We start from the raw sequence: 17,909 nt of genomic DNA on the forward strand, positions 1-17,909 counted from the left end.
AATGAATATGCTTGGCCTATTTTCCGGGTTTGTTGGTCGATGTCTGTGAATTTTACGCTTTCCTTTTTTTGCTTTACCGGTTTAGTGGGAGATGACCGTTTGGCGGGGGTTGGCCATTTTTTACTTAATTATGGGTTTCCATATGTTGCGTATCTCTACGCTACCTTAGCTTAGCATTGTTGGACAACATGTATGCGGCTACTTTAAATTTCCACTCAAACCAATATTCTTCCCTGTGTATGATCTCAGCTTGGGACCACTCGATGTTATGTTGATGGGTCCAAACATGCTCTGCTATTCCTGATTTACTGGTTTCCTTCGCTGTGTGTATTTCTTGTGCTCGGCAATGCGAATATTCAATGGCCTCTTAGTTTCACCGATGTAGGATTTTTCGCCATCACAGCTGAATGCAGTCCGCGTTTAGTGGCCTGGTTTTCATGAGGCTGCTACAGTGTTTCCGGATCTGAAACAGGTTCTGATGTAGTACTTGGACCCAATTCTTCTAATCCCTGCCGATAATCCTCTGATGTAGGGAAGTGCAAGCACTGTTTGTGACGGCTTTTCTTCCTTGTGAGGATCTCGCTGTCTTTCAGCCAAAGTATGTTCCACCATCTCTTTGGAGATGTCTAGTTCCTTCTCTAGACCTACATTCGTATTACAGAGCCCGAAACCACGGTCTAATAGAGTCTTGATGATTCCTCTTTTAGTCTATTGATGGTGGTTGGGTTCGTGGGTCAGATACTATCCCGTGTGAGTGGGATTTTGGTATACAGAAGTTTCCCACTCAGTGTCGGTCCTCTTCACCAATGCGTCTATGGCAATTCGTTGTGGACTTCCTTCTCTATTGTGAAAGTGATGGAAGGTCTTACGCTGTCTAGACGTCTTCCTGAAATACATCAAACACATAATATCAGACAATGGAAGTCCGAACTAATGAGATACTAGAATTTCATACTATAACGTTTCTACCGAAAGATTACTAGAAAACGTTTACTTTTGGCAAATAACTTGATTTTTTTTTAAACTTTGCTTGTATATTTGGAGAAACAAACAAACTTTTATCCTGATTTTTTGTTAAACGATCTGAAACTAGTCTTAATTGATATACTTTTGTATTTTTGTACTAGGACTTTTAGGAAATAAAATATGGACTGTTAAAAAAATAAGGTGAATGTTGGAAATTTTCGAAGAATTTTGTTACATTCTTTTTGTTCTATTAGTTGTGCTCTGTAAAAATATCTGAACATTTTCAGTCACTTTGATAGTTCAGGAAATATTAACAAATATCTTGATAATATGCAGTTTCCTTGATGAAGGTTGAAAATAAAAAAAAATGGTGAATGAGGTTTGTGTTTGTTTTTAAGATAGTTCATATTTTTTTTTCGAAGAAATTAATTAATTATTTTGGGAATTGGAAAGCAATTGGAAATTGCTGTTGAAAATATGAATAAAATAACTTCGTACCATCATACTATTACTTCAATAAATCGCAAAAAATTATGTAAACTGAAAAAATATCATTTCGATCAAGATTTCGAAAGGGCTCCAGAAGTTTCCTGATCACAAAATCTGTTTTCATCAATACTTATTAGAAAGTAGTTCCGTGTTAGGAATCACACGTTAAAAGATAAGACCTCGTTAATCCTCAGCTCGCACTTCGACTCGCTGGTTAACGGAAAAACAGGTTTTTTTCAAACAGAAAGATCTTCCACAAAGAGAAAATTAAAAACATTTTTATCATTTCGGAAGAGCTGTCTGGTATCTGTATCTGTAGAGTAGGGGGGGTGAGTGTAAGCCCACGAACTTAGGCCACATGTTACCCATTGTACATCCTCCCGAGGAGTTGTCCTCCTAGGTCATCGTCCATCCTGTCTTCTCCAGGAAGGTAGACAGGTCACTGGGAGACATCTCCTTTATATCGGCAGGTGTAGGCCAAGACTCGCCGAACACACACTCTCTTATTGACGATAACTCCGGACACTCGCACAGGACATGGCTGACAGTCTCATCTTTCTGTTCACACACCCTGCATAGAGGTGTGTCTACTAGCCCCATATTATGGAGGTGTTTTCTTAGTTGACAGTGGCCAGTCAGAAATCCTACTGTAAGGCGTAGATTTTTCCTGGTCATCGCCAGATATTTCTTCGGCGCCAGCTTCCCAGGGTCGCCCAAGGTGATCCTGGCAAGATTACATCCTTTGATTTCATCTCATCTCTTTAAGGATTGTGCATGGGTGTAACATTTGACTAGTTCCGCAATTGTCGAAGTCATCAGGCCGTGGGTGCTACTGGGTCCTAAAATTCTTAGTCCAGCCGCTTCCTTGGCTAAAGAGTCTGCAATGCGATTACCTTTACTCTTGTCGTGCCCTTCAACCCACCTCAAGATAATGTTATTATCTACCGAGGCTTTGGCTAAATCTTGGTGGCACTCTAGTTCTAGCCCTGAGGTAACACGCTGACCTTCCCGGGGTATATGCATGCTGATTTGGATGAAGTGGTTTGTTATCAAGTACTTCATCTCTTATATACCGCTCACATAGCCTCTCCATGGTTTTTAAGAAAAACAATGTGAGACTAATTGGTCGGAATGCTTTTGGTAGGGTGTAGTCCATCCTACCTGGTTTGGATATAAATACTACTCTTACTTCTCTCCACTTACCAGGAATATACCTCAGAGCTAGAGAGGCTTTGAATATTCCAACCAGGTGCGGCATAAGAGTATCCAGTCCCCACTGAAGTAGGGCTGGTCTCATACCGTCAAGTCCTGGTGACTTGAAGGGGGAAAAGCCCGATATAGCCCATCTTATTTTGTCCTCATCAATTACTTGACTAGCATATTGCCAGTCGTATTGTGAGGGTGTTATTGATACATCCATCCAGTTCGTCGTTCCAGGAAAGACAGAACCTGGGAAGTGAGTTTCCATAAGAATATCAGCACTCTCCTGGAGGTTGGCGGCTTTGTCGCCATTTTCTCTCGTCAGGATGCCGATACTCTCATGGTGGTCATTTGAGAGTGCCTTCTGTAGCCTAGCAGCTAGTGGGAAGTCTTCGACTGCCTAACAATAGGCTCTCCAGGCTTCTCTTTGCTTTCGTCTGCAGACTTTTTGAACTCTCTGAGGTTGGCTTGATATATACCCCAGTCCTCTTCGAGTCTTGTACGTTTTGCCTTGTTGAAGGTCGTTCTCGCTGTCTTTCTGAGGTGTTCCAGTTCAGGGCACCACCATGTGTTGGTTGTGCCATGTGTTTAAACCATCCTCATCGGACAGGATTCCTTATAGGCAATGTCTATTTTGTTGTGGATAGATACCGTATACCTTTCCAGTTCTTCATTGTTGCCAGGAGTCAGGACCTCTGTTTCCCGCAGAGCTCCTCTTAAGAGTCGATTGTAGAGAGCTACATCCGTCCTTTTCGGGTCACGGGATTTTACAGTAGTCCTGAGATCCTGGTTTACCGTATAGGTCAGCCAGCGGTGGTCTGACATAGAAATATGGTCCAAAACTTGCCAGTATTGGATTTTGTTTGATATTTTGGCTGTCGTAAGCGTGATATCTATTAATGTTTGGCTACGGGCGTTAATAAAAGTAGGTCTGATCTGAGCATCAAAAGTTGCTGAGGTGTGTACAGTTTTCTGGTTCAGAATAGTGTTTCAAGTGATTGTGCCAAGACATATTGGTGTCCATTTCAACCTCCAACAAACTTATCCAGAATTGTCAGATCTGACATTATTATATTCGGTTTGAAGATATTCATCTTTCTGGAGAAAACCGATGCCTGAATTTTCTTGGCATTGAATTGAATCTGATAACTTTCACCCCGAATCGAAATCACTTTTAGATCATCATTAAGATATGCAACCTCCTGCTGCAGGTGAAGATGTTCCTCCGCAGCCGATGTCCTGGAATCTAAATGGAATGACGAGACAAGTCTGCTGTCGTCAGCAAAGCAATTTATTGGATTCTTAATTTTTTGAATAAATCGTTGATATACAATAAACATATGGTTAAACAACAGCGTTGATGGTAAAAGCATTTGAAGATAGCCATCGACGGCCACTTGCAGGGAACGTTCTTTTAGGAAGCTGGAAAGCCACACACAATTCAATCTCTATCACAGACGATTGTTCATCAAGAAGATTACTCTTCTCGGAAAAAATTCCATCGTATTCAAGAAGCAGAAAACTCCCAAAGAAAGAAGGAAATAATTGAAAAAATCAATAAAAACTCTTCCAAATACGTGTAGGTTCGACATTTGATAATTATAGTTTTGGTAATGAATAGAACGGTTATTTTCAGTAGAGCACTTCCATTTATTGATGTTGTAAAATGAAAATTCCACTGATAATATCTATAGATATAGAAAACAGTTGTTACTTTCCGACTATCCTCTCTAAACGTCCATTACAGTAATAATTCACACTTCTCACAACCAACAATGGAGTCAGCCTAGGAAATTTTGTTTTTGTTTTATTTTCTATACTGTTCCAGGGAGATGGTACCGGTGAATTTTCCCCAGGAGATATGGTGAGTCTTACATCAGCTCAACAGAATCGATAGAACTCGTTGAGTTCAATTAATAAACCCGATATTCAAAATTATTGAGAGAATCTTCATATTGAACTTGGTGAAATAGCAATCTTTAGGTGAATTTTACTGGAAATTGCCTTGTTTCCCAACAAAAAATGAGGTAGATGATACCAGATCATATTTTCATTCGCTTCCGGGGTCTGCTATAATGTAGTTACTTGCTTGCAATCACAGCTATGAGAGGGAAAGACAAAAAGCGATTTCTTATTCGGTGGTCGTCGCCACATTTCATAAAATCAAATGACAAAACCTATCACCAACATCAGTGTCTATTATAGAAAAAAACATATTGCAATAAATATATTTTGATACTCCTCCCAAAACAAAAACAGTAAAAAAGAGGAAAAAAGAATATCAATATTTGTCTTTTTACAAATATCTCCATTTGGAAAAATGTAGTGAATTTGAAATGAATCGGACTGAGACAAATCAACAACTACTTTGTTCAATATCAGGTGATTGGTCCCCCTGGTCCTCCTGGACCACCTGGCCCATCAGGCTTACCAGGTCCTCCAGGAATCAAAGGAGATAGAGGAAAAGACGGGATCAAGGGAGAAGTGGTGAGTCATTTGCTTTGTTTTTTCCATTATATTATTTTGCATGTTTAGTGAGTTTAAATGTATCACAACAGTGTGTCCTCAGAAGGAAAACTTTTTTACGACTCGCATTAGAGTAAAATCAATATCAATGAAGACAGGTTTCGTAGCTAATATATTACCTCCAATTACAACCTCTAGTGAAATTTTCAGTCCCTCTGGGGATGCCCTGTACATGGTGGAGATATTGAATTTGTAATATTTCTTCATTTTCAGGGAGAAAAAGGAAACAAAGGCGATCCAGGGCCAATGGGATTACCTGTGAGTATATTGAAATGAATTGAATATTTAGTGGAGTTTTTCGGAAAATAGCATTTTCTTCGTGGTGAACAGATCGTTACTACCAAGTAATCAAGTCATTTTATTCATGATCGAAGTGTGTCAAAAGTATTTCCAAAACAGCGTATTTGTTCTCAAAACCTCAATATTATTCTTTTTGAAAATTTCGTACGTTATCTCAACATATGCATTAATATAAACAATTTTCGACTGACTGATATTGTTTAAGTTGTCTTTCAGATGACCTGTACGTTATGCAGTCTGCAAATTTTAATATTCGAACCTCGAATTAGACTTTTTTAAGATGGTCTGGTCTCCAGGAAATTTAAAAACTTATTCGTATAGATACTTTCATACTTGAGTAGCATACAGGAAGAAAGTGACAAAATTCAGTTGAATGTCGTATAGAACTATACAAACTCTTTCCGTTTGTTATTTTTGATAAACACATCTGAAAACTATGTTCCAAATCTTATATATCTCCAGTTTGTTGTGGATTTGGCCGCGGTGGTAGTGCGCCCGACTCACGATCGGAAGGTCGTGGGTTCGATTCCTGCCTCGACCAGATATTTTTCTCGATAGAATTTATCTGGTTGAAGCTGAGATGTTTCTGCAACCGTGTTAGGAATCACACGTAAAAAGGTAAGACCTCGTTAGTCCTTAGCTCGCACAAGTTTCTCAACTTCTGAGAGTTGTCGTTCGTATGGGGGCGACAGCTGATTAACGGAAAAACAGATTTTGAACAGATTTTGAATATTATTTCGCAATCTCGCACATGAACTGCTAACTGACGTATTTCAACCAATATATTTTTTCACTCCTGAGACCTTATAATAGTTTTCTTTTGAAGAATATTGAAAGATTTTTCTAGATATTGATGCTATTCTTCTATGAAAATGCCACGTCATTCCAAATTTTTTTGGTTCTCAAATAACAGTCGGTACACTTGTTTTCTACACTGCAGATATAGGAGAAAATGAAGAAAAGTTTAAGACCAGAACATTTTCATCGACTTTTTTGGGTTTTTCACCATCCACAATTTATAAATTGTAAATAACCTCCTGAACGTTATGATAAGTATCTACATAATTCTTTTTTTCGATAGACATAATTATCAAATAAGACAAGATACTGACGAATGAAACATTTCTCTTTGTGAAAAATGCGCATAAGGATGAATAAAAAATTACCCTTTTACATCTTTATGAAGTTCTTCACTACAATGTTTATATTTTTCAGAATATGATGTGACACGTGAAAAAACACAAAAAAAGAACAAAACACAAAATTATTCTACGTTTCTCTTTCATTTTATCTGAAAATTATAAGACTCACAATTCGAGGGTACTCCTGTAACTGAGGCTGAGCCCAGGACTTGAAAGGAATTTTGTCAAACAACAACGTTCTGACATAAATCAAAAATGTTTTATCACTGTTTGAATATGATTTTAATTTTTTCCTGGAGTCTTTGACGTTTTAAGTAATTCACACTTGAGATAGTTTTTCAAAGAATAATCTAGAGAGACAGAGAGAATAACGTGCTTCGGCATTAATGATTGCGAGTGAACAGAGAATGGTTCCCAAGATGTGGAATGTACTCCAGATCACTAAGCCTAAGGAAGTGGGAAATGGGAAAAAATACCAGCGTGTTCCAAACAGAACTGGCTGGTATCTCAACAGCCACAAAAGAAATAACCAGAAAAGGAATTTCTGGCAAAAACATATCAATCTGCACTGACAGCAGACAAGCCCTATTAGCCTTAAACAGACAACGTGTTACCTCAGGGATAGTACTAAACTGTCACCAAGATTTAGCCAAATCCTCGGTAGATAATATCCTGAGGTGGGTTGAAGGGCACGACAGGGGTAAAGGTAATCGCATTGCCGACCCTTTAGCCAAGGAAGCGGCTGGACTGAGAATTTTAGGACCCAGTGGCACCTACGGCCTGATGACTTCGACAATTGCGGAACTAGCCAAATGTTGCAGCCATGCTCAATATCTGAAGAGATGGGATGGAATCAAAGGATGCAATCTTGCCAGGATCACCCTGGGCGACCCTGGGAAGCTGGTGCCGAAGAAATATCTGGCGATGACCAGGAGAAATCTGCCCGGAGTTGTCGTCAATAAGAGAGTGTGTGTTCGGCGAGTCTTGGCCTACACCTGTCGATATAAAGGATATGTCTCCCAGTAACGTGTCCACCTTCCTAGAAAGGACAGGATGGACGATAACCTAGGAGGACAACTCCTCGAGAGGACGTACAATGGGTCAAATGTGGCCTAAGTGCTGTGAGCTTACACTCACCCTCCCTACTCTTCCCGATTTGGTGTCCTCCACAAAATACAAAATACGCTAGTTCATCTTTTATAACTGAGTTTTAGCCTTCTGTTGACTCTGTGAAATTACATTTGTCTCCAATAACCCGATTGGAAGGGTACATTTATAAGTGGAATGGATAAATTCCATATACAAAACCTATAAGAATTGAGAAAGCTTTCTCCTAAAATAGCTCCAAATGATTTTGATATCTGAAGACACCTTCTATCATTATGGTGTTAACACATTCATTCAATTGGTCTTTGTTACTGAAGTTTATATGATACTCTTCATATAAGTATGTTGTTGAACTGAGTTGAAATCTACAAAATCAAGTAACCGAAAGCTGCTAAAATTAACCTATTGTCGTCTGAAAGTTTTTTTTGTATTTAGTAAAACTGGTGCCTTCGATGATTTGTCCAAGGTGGTGACGGAGTGATATAAAAGGAAGGGAATGTGATTGGATGTTTTAGATTCAGGCCTCTTGAATGAAGGTAATATCTATCATGACACAGAACCTCTGTCCTTTCTCATGTAAGTTGCATCTAATCAGGTGGCAATGATATTGTGGTGCATTCATCTCCTTTTATAATAATAATAATAGTAATAATAAAGCATTTATTGCTCAACAATAACAACCATTTACAGAGCAATTTAAGATGACAATATATATCAAGTATACTCCTAGCACTAATACATAGAGATCTCAGCGTTATCATACGATATACGCTTATTTTTTAATTCGCTTAAAGAACAGGAAAAAATATCACAATATTCACAAATTTTGTTATAGTTCGTGCACATTACATAGATTGGTGCCTTAAGCATAAGGGTAGTTTGCGCCCGTTTACACATAAAAGTGCAAGTAATAAAGAAACATAGTTTTGGCCTCTAGGTGGGTATACTCCATCAATTTCAAAGCTCAAAAATTTCAGAATTTTTTTTGTGCCTTCTCCACGATAGAAATATATTGTCCGTATATAGGGTTCCATATTATAGATCCATATTCTAGTTTTGATTGGACAAAACAGAAATACATTTTTGTTAGAGCAGACAAATTTGTGAAATTTCTACAATTTCTTACGATAAAGCCGTATGCACGATATGCTGCATTTACTGTACGACTAACGTGTATGTCAAAGATGAGCTGCGCATCAAAATAAATTCCCAGATCTTTTATCGCATCAGTACGCTGCAATTCTACATTATCTATTCAGTATGCATAGTGAAGACTATCACTTTTCCTAGTAAATGTAATTGCTTCACATTTGGATATATTCACTGGGAGTTAATTTTTGATACACCACCTATGAAAAATATTCAACTGGATCTGCAAATAACTGCAATCATTTAAAGAAGTGACGGACGTATATAATTTTAAATCACCGGCAAACATAGGCCTCTTGCGTTCGAGAGATGTACACAGGTCATTTCTCTTCAGCAAGAACAACAGTGGGCCTAAATTAGATCCCTGTGGTACACCGCTGGTTGCCGTATACACTTCCGATTTGTAACCATTGTATTGAGCAAACTGTTTACGGTTGAATAAATATGATTCCAAAAGTGCTATATACATTTTGGAAAAACTTACGTTCGAGAGCTTGTGTAATAGAAGTGTGTGATTTATTCTATCGAAAGCTTTCGAGAAATCTGTGTACACCAGATGATACCTTGACTAAAGTCATCCATTTCTTCAGTTAATCTAATCTCTTTTTTCCAATTCAAGGGTCCGATGGGCTTGAGAGGGGAGAGCGGCAGACCTGGTGATTACGGAAAAGCGGGTTCAGCGGTAAGGAAGCCATATTATTCCACACTCCATAGCTATAGGCCTAGAGAGCGTTAAACAACAAAACAGCCTAACAAATTAACAAAATTATTAACAACATTAATAACAGTACCCTCACCGATTTCCGTTCGGACTCAGTTTATGGACAATTTTTAAAACTCCCCTGCACATGTATTGGAGGACAATAAATGGTGATATAGAAAAATCACCAACTGCCAAGGAAATTGAATCCATTATTAACATATTGTCAACAATATTTCTATGTTTTGAATCATTACTTTTTCTCAAACTTGCTGAATTGTCTACCTTCAAGAAACCAGGAAGAATGGAAATGTCGAATATCCTATTTGTGTATCTTCAATGAGAGCAAGTTGAGGAATTGCTATGTTCCAGACATTTTACTATTAGTTACTGTCATATTTGTATTCGAGCTGTATCTATGCTGCTATTTATAAATATTACCAAAGCGTGTTACAAGGAAATTTACAATCGGGTTTATAACTGTAACAATAAATAAAATCAAAAGTAACTCTATCTTTCATAACTTTTAATCCGGGTCGGGTTTGAGTCCAAATGTTATATAGAGATGATGAGTTCTTTATCAAATTCTGAATTATAATGCTTTTTCTTTGCAATTCGTCAGAGGAAAAAATTAAAAATCTGAAACGAGTCAATATATTTCTTGAGAATAACATCATAATGGATATATAGTTTCTGTATGTTTTTTTGTTTTCTCAACCATAGAGAAAGTTTCGTCTGGAAGTTTTTATATTAAATGAATGAAATAAATGGATAATTCAAACAAATATACATTTAAATTCACATTCCAACACCATTTTTCAAAAGTCATGTTTTTGAAAAAGGATTCCACAGTAATTGTTCGAACTGATCTGTAGAAATTTCCCAAATCAAAATATAACCGATTGTTACAATTTTCTCAAAGTTTGAACAATGTATATCTGAATACGTGAGTCATAATTGTGTATTTATTTTCAGCAAAACATTACCAATTTCAAATTTAGTTACAATACAGTTGGGCTGAAAAGTTCGTAGTTTTTTTAATAGAATTTTACTTCATTATTCGCCCATCGGAGACGATACACCTATTATAGAAGTCATAATATTTTTCAATGCCATTTTTATGGTACAATTGGTCGTCAGCCTCAAAATGTGCGTTATTTGAAACCGTTTTTTTTTGTATCATGAATCATCCTTATGTATAAAAGTGTAATAATATCAAAAATTACATGTGACAGAAACGTTTTTATCATATGCTATATGTATGCTACATGCGGAAAACTATTATTTTAATTTTTTTCAAGGAAAATATTATTTTAAAAAACATATAAAGATATCAGCAAGTCAACAATGAACTTTGAAGTATTTTTATTCTCAGGTTACTTTGAATTGACCTGCTCATTTTCTAGATGCTCAGGCAAACGAATTTAAAACAAAATCAATCGAATCCACAATTTGATAAGCTTCAAAACTTTATCTCTGATCTCTATTTCGAAAATTGCACTCCATTTTTTTTCGTTATTTTCATGAAGTTATGCTTTCTTATATACTTAAACCCGATTGCAAGTTTTCAGATGATCACAATGTAGCTACTACTGATACCAGTTATAACAAATCGAACTGTCCGTTTAAATCATCTATTTCAAAAGAACCTACATCCCCAGAAAGATTATCATTGAATAATTCTAATACAGAATTCTGTTTGTAAATCTCCGGCAAAAACGTTTCTCATTTATTTTCCTATGAAATGCGAAACCCATCAAGTATGCATGCCCGAGGACTCAATCAGGATTTTTAAGAGTTTCTTTGAAGTCCCATTTCAATTTGTTATTCCAATATTTGCTAGTCTACTGAGTACTTAATGGCTATGACTGATCTCAAATTGAAAACCAAGACGTACGAGGGAAAACTGAAGTGTTGATGGGTTTTACAATTGACCAAAAAAGTGATTGCGATTTTTATTTGTTGTAACTGTTTCATTGGTACCTAACATGCAATGTATGGGGATACAAACCATTTTTCGTCCATTCTAGTACTTAACACATTTAAAATGTTATGTTGGATTACCAAGAGTGTATTGGGTAGTGAATAAATATCAGATATCTACATATAAATCTGACATTACAGGGTGATTCAGAACACAGTTTTGAGGTCCCAGAATCCACCAGGAAGAGGTATTTCAGAATCTATGAAAAGTAAACCGACTCAAATAGATTATACATTCAATACAAACTTCTGTCTCACCCCGTAATATTAAGGAAGGTAAATGTATAAAGACTTTCGAAAGCCATTATTTTTGAGGTTATCAAACCAACAGTGTTGTAATATAAATGTTACATTTTTATAGGTGTTTTATAGTAAGTTTAGTATATTGAAACAAAGTAATACAGTTTCGAGAGAACTTTTCCAAAACATGATCGAAAATGCCACCTTTCATTGAAACTATTTAAAAAATCAAATATACGATAATAATATACAATTTATCATGGTCGATCAAAAGAATCAGTTGGCTTAGATAATTATTTTTAACTCACAATACAATACAAGAAAGGTTATATGCCCTTGTTCATTGTTTACTATTCACAATTAATTTCAATAGTATTTAAATCTGCTATAATAAAGAACGCAAAAAGAATACACCCACTCTCATTTTATTTCTACTATATTCAATAATGACATCACGTACTATGAAACATTATAAGGCATTATTCATTTCTTATTTGTATCCCCCATTACTCTAAATAGATGAAGTTGTCTTTTCCTGAGACATTGGCGTTTGGAATGTCAAATATATCGCTGATAATATCACTTCTTTGTATTGCTTCTCTTGACAAATGTATTGGTGATTGGGAATTTGAAGCTGATTTTTTATGCATTGAACTATCACATTATTTTTCACTTTGTAATTTAACTCCCAATGACAAAATGGTTTAGACTTTCGCGGTTGAGGTTTTTAGTGTCACTGTTTTTCGAGTTTGAAAGCCGTGGATTTTTGGAATTTCTTCCTGACGTTTCGCTGGCTCGAGTGGCTAACTTCTTCAGAGATTTAACCATCATGGCTTGCTGTCCGATGACTAACTTTTAGGCTTCGTAAAACGTATTTATGCCTTGTCAGGTAATCAGTTGTATTGGAACCTGTATTTGTACCTGTACCTGTACCTGTACTTGAACCTGGAACATTAACAATCTTGCTGCCTGTTGTCATTCTGTTCGTTATTCTTGAATTCCTTAAAATGGGGTTCCATATTCGATTGAGGTTTACCGATTCTTCTTTTCTTTTGAAATTCACCGTGTGTTTGTGGATCTCTATTGCCTCCCGTACCAGTCGGCTATAGTATACCTGGTTGGGGGCAATTAGTTCTGTGTTTTCAAACAAAATTATGGGGTATCTTTCACTAAGCGCGTGTTCTGCCACAGCTGACTTGTCCGCTTGGCCTAGTCTGCAGTCCCTCTTATGCTCCGATATACACCTTCCCACAAGTGCACGGTATGCGATAGACCCCTGCTGCTGATAATGGGTCTGTTCTGTCTTTAACCGACCTGAGGCTTTGTTGTATCTTCCTCGTGGGTTTGAAGACTGTTTGGATGTCGTGTTTATCGAATAGTTTTCCAATTCTGTCCGTGACCCTAGGGATGAAAGGTAGATATGCGCGTGCAACCATCTGTTCCTTCTTCGCTTTTTAAACCGTGGTGCTCTTCGTTGCCTCCGAAATCAGGAAAGCCATGAAACGGAAGAGCACCACGGTTCAAAAAGCGAAAAAGAATCAGATGGTTGCACGCGCATATTTACCGTTTATCCCTAGGGTCACAGGCAGAATTGGAAAACAATTGGATAAACACGACATCGAAACAGTCTTCATACCTACGAGGAAGATATAACAAAGCCTCAGGTCGGCTAAAGACAAAAGAGACCCATTATCAGCAGCAGGGGACTATTGCATACGTGCACTTGTGGGAAGGTGTATATCGGAACCAGCAAACGATCCATGGGAACAAGACTGAAAGAGCATAAAAGGAACTGCAGACTAGGCCAAGCGGACAAGTCAGCTGTGGCAGAACACCTCAATCGAATATAGAACCCCTTTTAAGGAATTCGAGAATAACGAACAGAATGACAACAGACAGCAAGATTGTTAATGTTCCAGGTTCAAGTACAGGTACAAGTACAGGTACAAGTGCAGGTACAAGTACAGGTACAAGTACAGGTACAAATAAAGGTACCAATACAACTGATTACCTGACAGGGCATAAATACGCTTTTCAAAGCCTAAAAGTTAGTCATCGGACAGCAAGCCATGATGGGTAAACCGCTGAAGAAGCTAGCCACTCGCGCCAGCGAAACGTCAGGAAGAAATTTCAAAAATCCACGGCTTTCAAACTCAAAAAACAGTGACACCTTGACTCCCAATGATATAAATTCCAGTGGAATATAGGTCAAAACGTATCCTTTGATAAAATGTAAAGATAGAAGAAGAAGTCTTTGATACAACTAGTTTGTTTATGAACACTTCAGAATCCCTATTTGTATTCTATTTTGAAACACATTGTCTTTCAAGTCCAGCAGAAATCAGACATCATACGCGTATATCATCTTCCTTGGCTGGTTCCTCATTGTGATAGCCTGGTGGAAACTTTTACCCATCCTCACTGGTTTGCTAATTTTTTATTTCATATTCTGCTTCACCTCAATGCTTATCCAAAAGAGTTGTAATCATCAAACATTACGATTTTCCATGAATTCCGGTTTTCAGTTCATTCAACAAAATTTTCATTCGATTTCTCATCGGTTGGATAGATATTTTTTCCTGAATTTTTTCCATACTCAACTGGAGCATATGGTTTTCAAGAAGATATGACTATATCCTTATCGCCAAATCGTATTTTGTCTCTGCCATCCCAGAGACAAAAGAAGCATATATATATATATTTGTTAGGTTAGTTTTCTGATGTCTAAAAAAAAATTTGATATTTTTGAGTACTAATTATTCATTGATGACAGCGTCATTGAAATAACCAAATCTTGGTGTTTATTTTTTCATTACTTAGTGAACACCTTGAGCTGCAACATGTTTATTTTCCTTGTGAAGAAGAAATAGATCTTCAATCATCTGTAAAATGAATGTTACTGAAGTTTTATCCCAACAACAAACCGTTATTTTTTATTTTTCAACACCTCGACACCAAGTGATCATCCTTAAGAGGATGATCATTCTTTCTCTTGAAGATGATCACTTGGTGGTTAAAACACGTGTCGAGGTGTGTGTGTGTGAATGTAACAGCCTTTTTTGTCTAATATAGTGAAATGTAATTCTATTTTCTGGATTCGGTAATTTGTGCCATTGAATCTCAAACCATCAAAAGCTTTTTTTGGCGTATCTAGATCCCTTCTTCTAGATGTTAAGCAATTGATGGTGTCCTCTCACAATCACTTTCATATTTATCAAAATAATCAGAAAAGCAATATCCATGCAAACATAGTTCTGTTAGCTGGAAATAAGTTGGCATCAGAATTTTCTCTGGGGCAAAAACAGGCAGTAGAAATCTGGATTCCACTGCACAGTCATACATAAAAACACACATCAACATGACTTACACCACCTCTTCTCATAATCTTATTTCATTTATCCAACAACAAACAGAAGAATTAACAAATACGCTTGAGCATAACTTCACAACAAATTTTTTCTCAACATAAATATTCTTTCCACCAACTTCTTCCTATTCAGGATGGCAGATAGAGCACTTTCCTCTATGTTTACCAAACAAATAATGATGAATCAATCTATTGGGGTCTTTGTAAATAAGTGGTCAAGTAACTGACAATTGGACATACTATAACCAAACATGTTTAGAAGTACACTTTATGGTGTTTGAACTATTTTAGTGGGATTTTTTGTATAGGAAAGTGAATATCGATCAAAAAATTAGGCCTGTATAAATAAAAACAGATTTTATATTCAGACACAATGATTCCTGAAATTATTCCAGACAACAAAAAAATTATTGTAAGCCTGTTTTGCCAAAATAATGTAATCGACTAAATGGAAATTTGAGACAAATTGGTGTATTCCGAAATAATTGTTGAATAGTTGCAATCAACAGGTAACTTTTTAGCACTACAATGCTAAACAGGCAAGTGACAGTTTCTCTATAGTCTGACAATTTCAATTTCATTTCTTGTATTTGCACATAATTATCGCATTTCCAATATGTAATCAATGAACTCTGTTATCTAAAAATCTAATTTTGGAAAAGTGCAATCATTGTACGCGACTGATATGGATTAAGATGGAACCTGAGAATTGTAAGATATTTTTAATTTTAATAATATGTACTTAGGTAAGTTCGACGTAATATCATGTACGAAATTCACTGTATGTGCATGTGCTGTAATTATTAAAAACGCTTTGATTTACATTGACTCTTGTGCTTGGATCACCACGAACCACTGCGGGCGGTTATGAAAAAAATTATCATAAGTAATACCTGCTATGCATACATCAACTACATTTCGTTTATCGAATTTAACTTTTGAGTCAAACAAAACGAGCCGCACTACTAAAATTCACGTATTCCATCTCCTGGATTTCTAAATTGTTAAACTTTATTCTGTTCACGAAGCAAAAGCACGCTAAACTGAAAAATAACATTTCCGATTTAAATGTATTATTCTCAGTGATGGTATAAAAGTCCAACTCACTAGTCGCATCAACTAAGATCAGATGTCTCCAAATATTTTTGAGTAACATTCATAATGTTTTTTAATATTCATAATTTTGGACGTCACTGTCATATCTACTATTGACAATTGGAATCTATATTTGTACCTACATAGCACTGCAACGAAGTAAACAAATGTATGTAGTATTTTATAACATCGTAGAGTGCTGGAATTGGTGCTATCTGAAATCCTTTCATATTATAAAAAAAATATTGAAAGAGCAAGCAGTTTCAAGGAAGTCTTTTTGTTTCTGAACCTCATAACTAGTAATGTAATAGAATCGGCCTATAGTTGGTGCAAATCCATTTCAAGAAACATTTTATTCTGAGCTATTCACTGAACATTTTCACATGAATGCAACACTTTTTGCGTATACAATATCTTTTTCGGGCGTGTCTAGACATGCGAATATAGCGTATATAGTGTATCCATTGTATAGGGGTTTTCAACCGGGACTTTGAAACTTTGACAATGGGTAAAGGCCATCTTGTTTGAAGCTACATCTGTCAAATTAGTTGTTATTTATTCAGTCTGTTTTGCCAAATCAACATGGACGAATACTAGTCCGGTCAATTTAGACCTGAAAACAGTAATGAAATAACGAAAATTGCGACAGAGCTAAATTATGGAGGAGACCTTTATTTTACCATAAGACATAAAAGTCCATATCTGTCCCATGAGCGCTTGAAAAGTTATTCGGGGTCAAAGGTCAAAATTTCAGGTTTTTTGAGTTTTTCTCGAAAATCGTAAGTTTTATCAAAATGGTCCATATGATTTTTTTTGTAAGTATCACCGTTCCTGAGATATCGCAGTTGTAAAAGTCACGTTCTTCGTAATATACATACGTTCCACACCACCTGTGAGGTAGTGTACTTGGCGCGTTTTTTTAACGTGGTTTTCCCAGTAGGCCTATTCCACGAATCGTTATTACGTAATTTCTAGTCACAATACTTATTTATTGTCAAACACACAAGATTGAATATCTTCACGACAGCTCAACGACAGCTTTTGATAAGTCATCAGAACGATCTTCAGCTAATTTCAAAATAGATTCTTTAAATTTGAGTGTAGAAACTTTGTAATTTTTTTTTCAAAGACTCTGGAGTTTATTTTTCTCAGCCTATTCATCTGCTTCATCACCACAAAATAAGCAGTTTTCTTCAAAACTAAAGCTGGATTCACTTACTCGTGCTCTACTACGAGGTGGACTTACTTTTGAAGTACTGGCCTGTTCATCTTTTCGCTGTATTTTTGCTGCGGCAATTGAAGTTTTCCGGGTGTATGATTTTCGGCAATTCACGTGGATTGTAACGGACTTCAGACCTCTTAAATATTCTGTAAACTCATCACTTCTCGCATTACTTGTATCGATGTTTGCATTCCACGATTGACCACAACAGTTTCACCTCCAGTCAAAAGCTTAGAGCAAATAAAGCAAAATTGTGACATTTTTTTTTTTCAAATATTAATGACTAAAAACTCTTATTGTAGACGCTTGTAATAAATACGTATATTCATTCGAACAGAACGTTTTACACTGAAAGAAGCAGGCACATGAACGACGTCACATGGACAGTAGAATAGGTAGCCAGATGTTATATTCAAGGCCATA

General features: G+C 36.5%; 1 protein-coding gene and 1 long non-coding RNA gene across 2 annotated transcripts in view; one reads left to right on the forward strand and one right to left on the reverse strand.

Annotated features, from left to right (window-relative positions):
• The window catches only part of LOC111517305 (uncharacterized), a 633,122-nt gene that overhangs the window by 596,073 nt on the left and 19,140 nt on the right, over positions 1–17,909 (forward strand). Inside the window, 4 exon segments of the mRNA XM_023173418.2 lie at positions 4,484–4,519; positions 5,038–5,142; positions 5,395–5,439; positions 9,499–9,561. Coding sequence (XP_023029186.2) covers positions 4,484–4,519; positions 5,038–5,142; positions 5,395–5,439; positions 9,499–9,561 — 249 coding nt within the window.
• LOC111517438 (uncharacterized) lies at positions 14,754–16,402 on the reverse strand. Its single transcript, XR_002723819.2, has 2 exons — positions 16,277–16,402; positions 14,754–16,212 (listed from the first exon to the last, which is right to left on the reverse strand). It is a non-coding gene; the product is annotated as an uncharacterized lncRNA (long non-coding RNA).

This window comes from Leptinotarsa decemlineata, unplaced genomic scaffold, assembly GCF_025532065.1.
Source record: "Leptinotarsa decemlineata unplaced genomic scaffold, Ldec_3_MD MMD2_tig00026330_RagTag_RagTag, whole genome shotgun sequence".
Taxonomy (NCBI): Eukaryota; Metazoa; Arthropoda; class Insecta; order Coleoptera; family Chrysomelidae; genus Leptinotarsa; species Leptinotarsa decemlineata.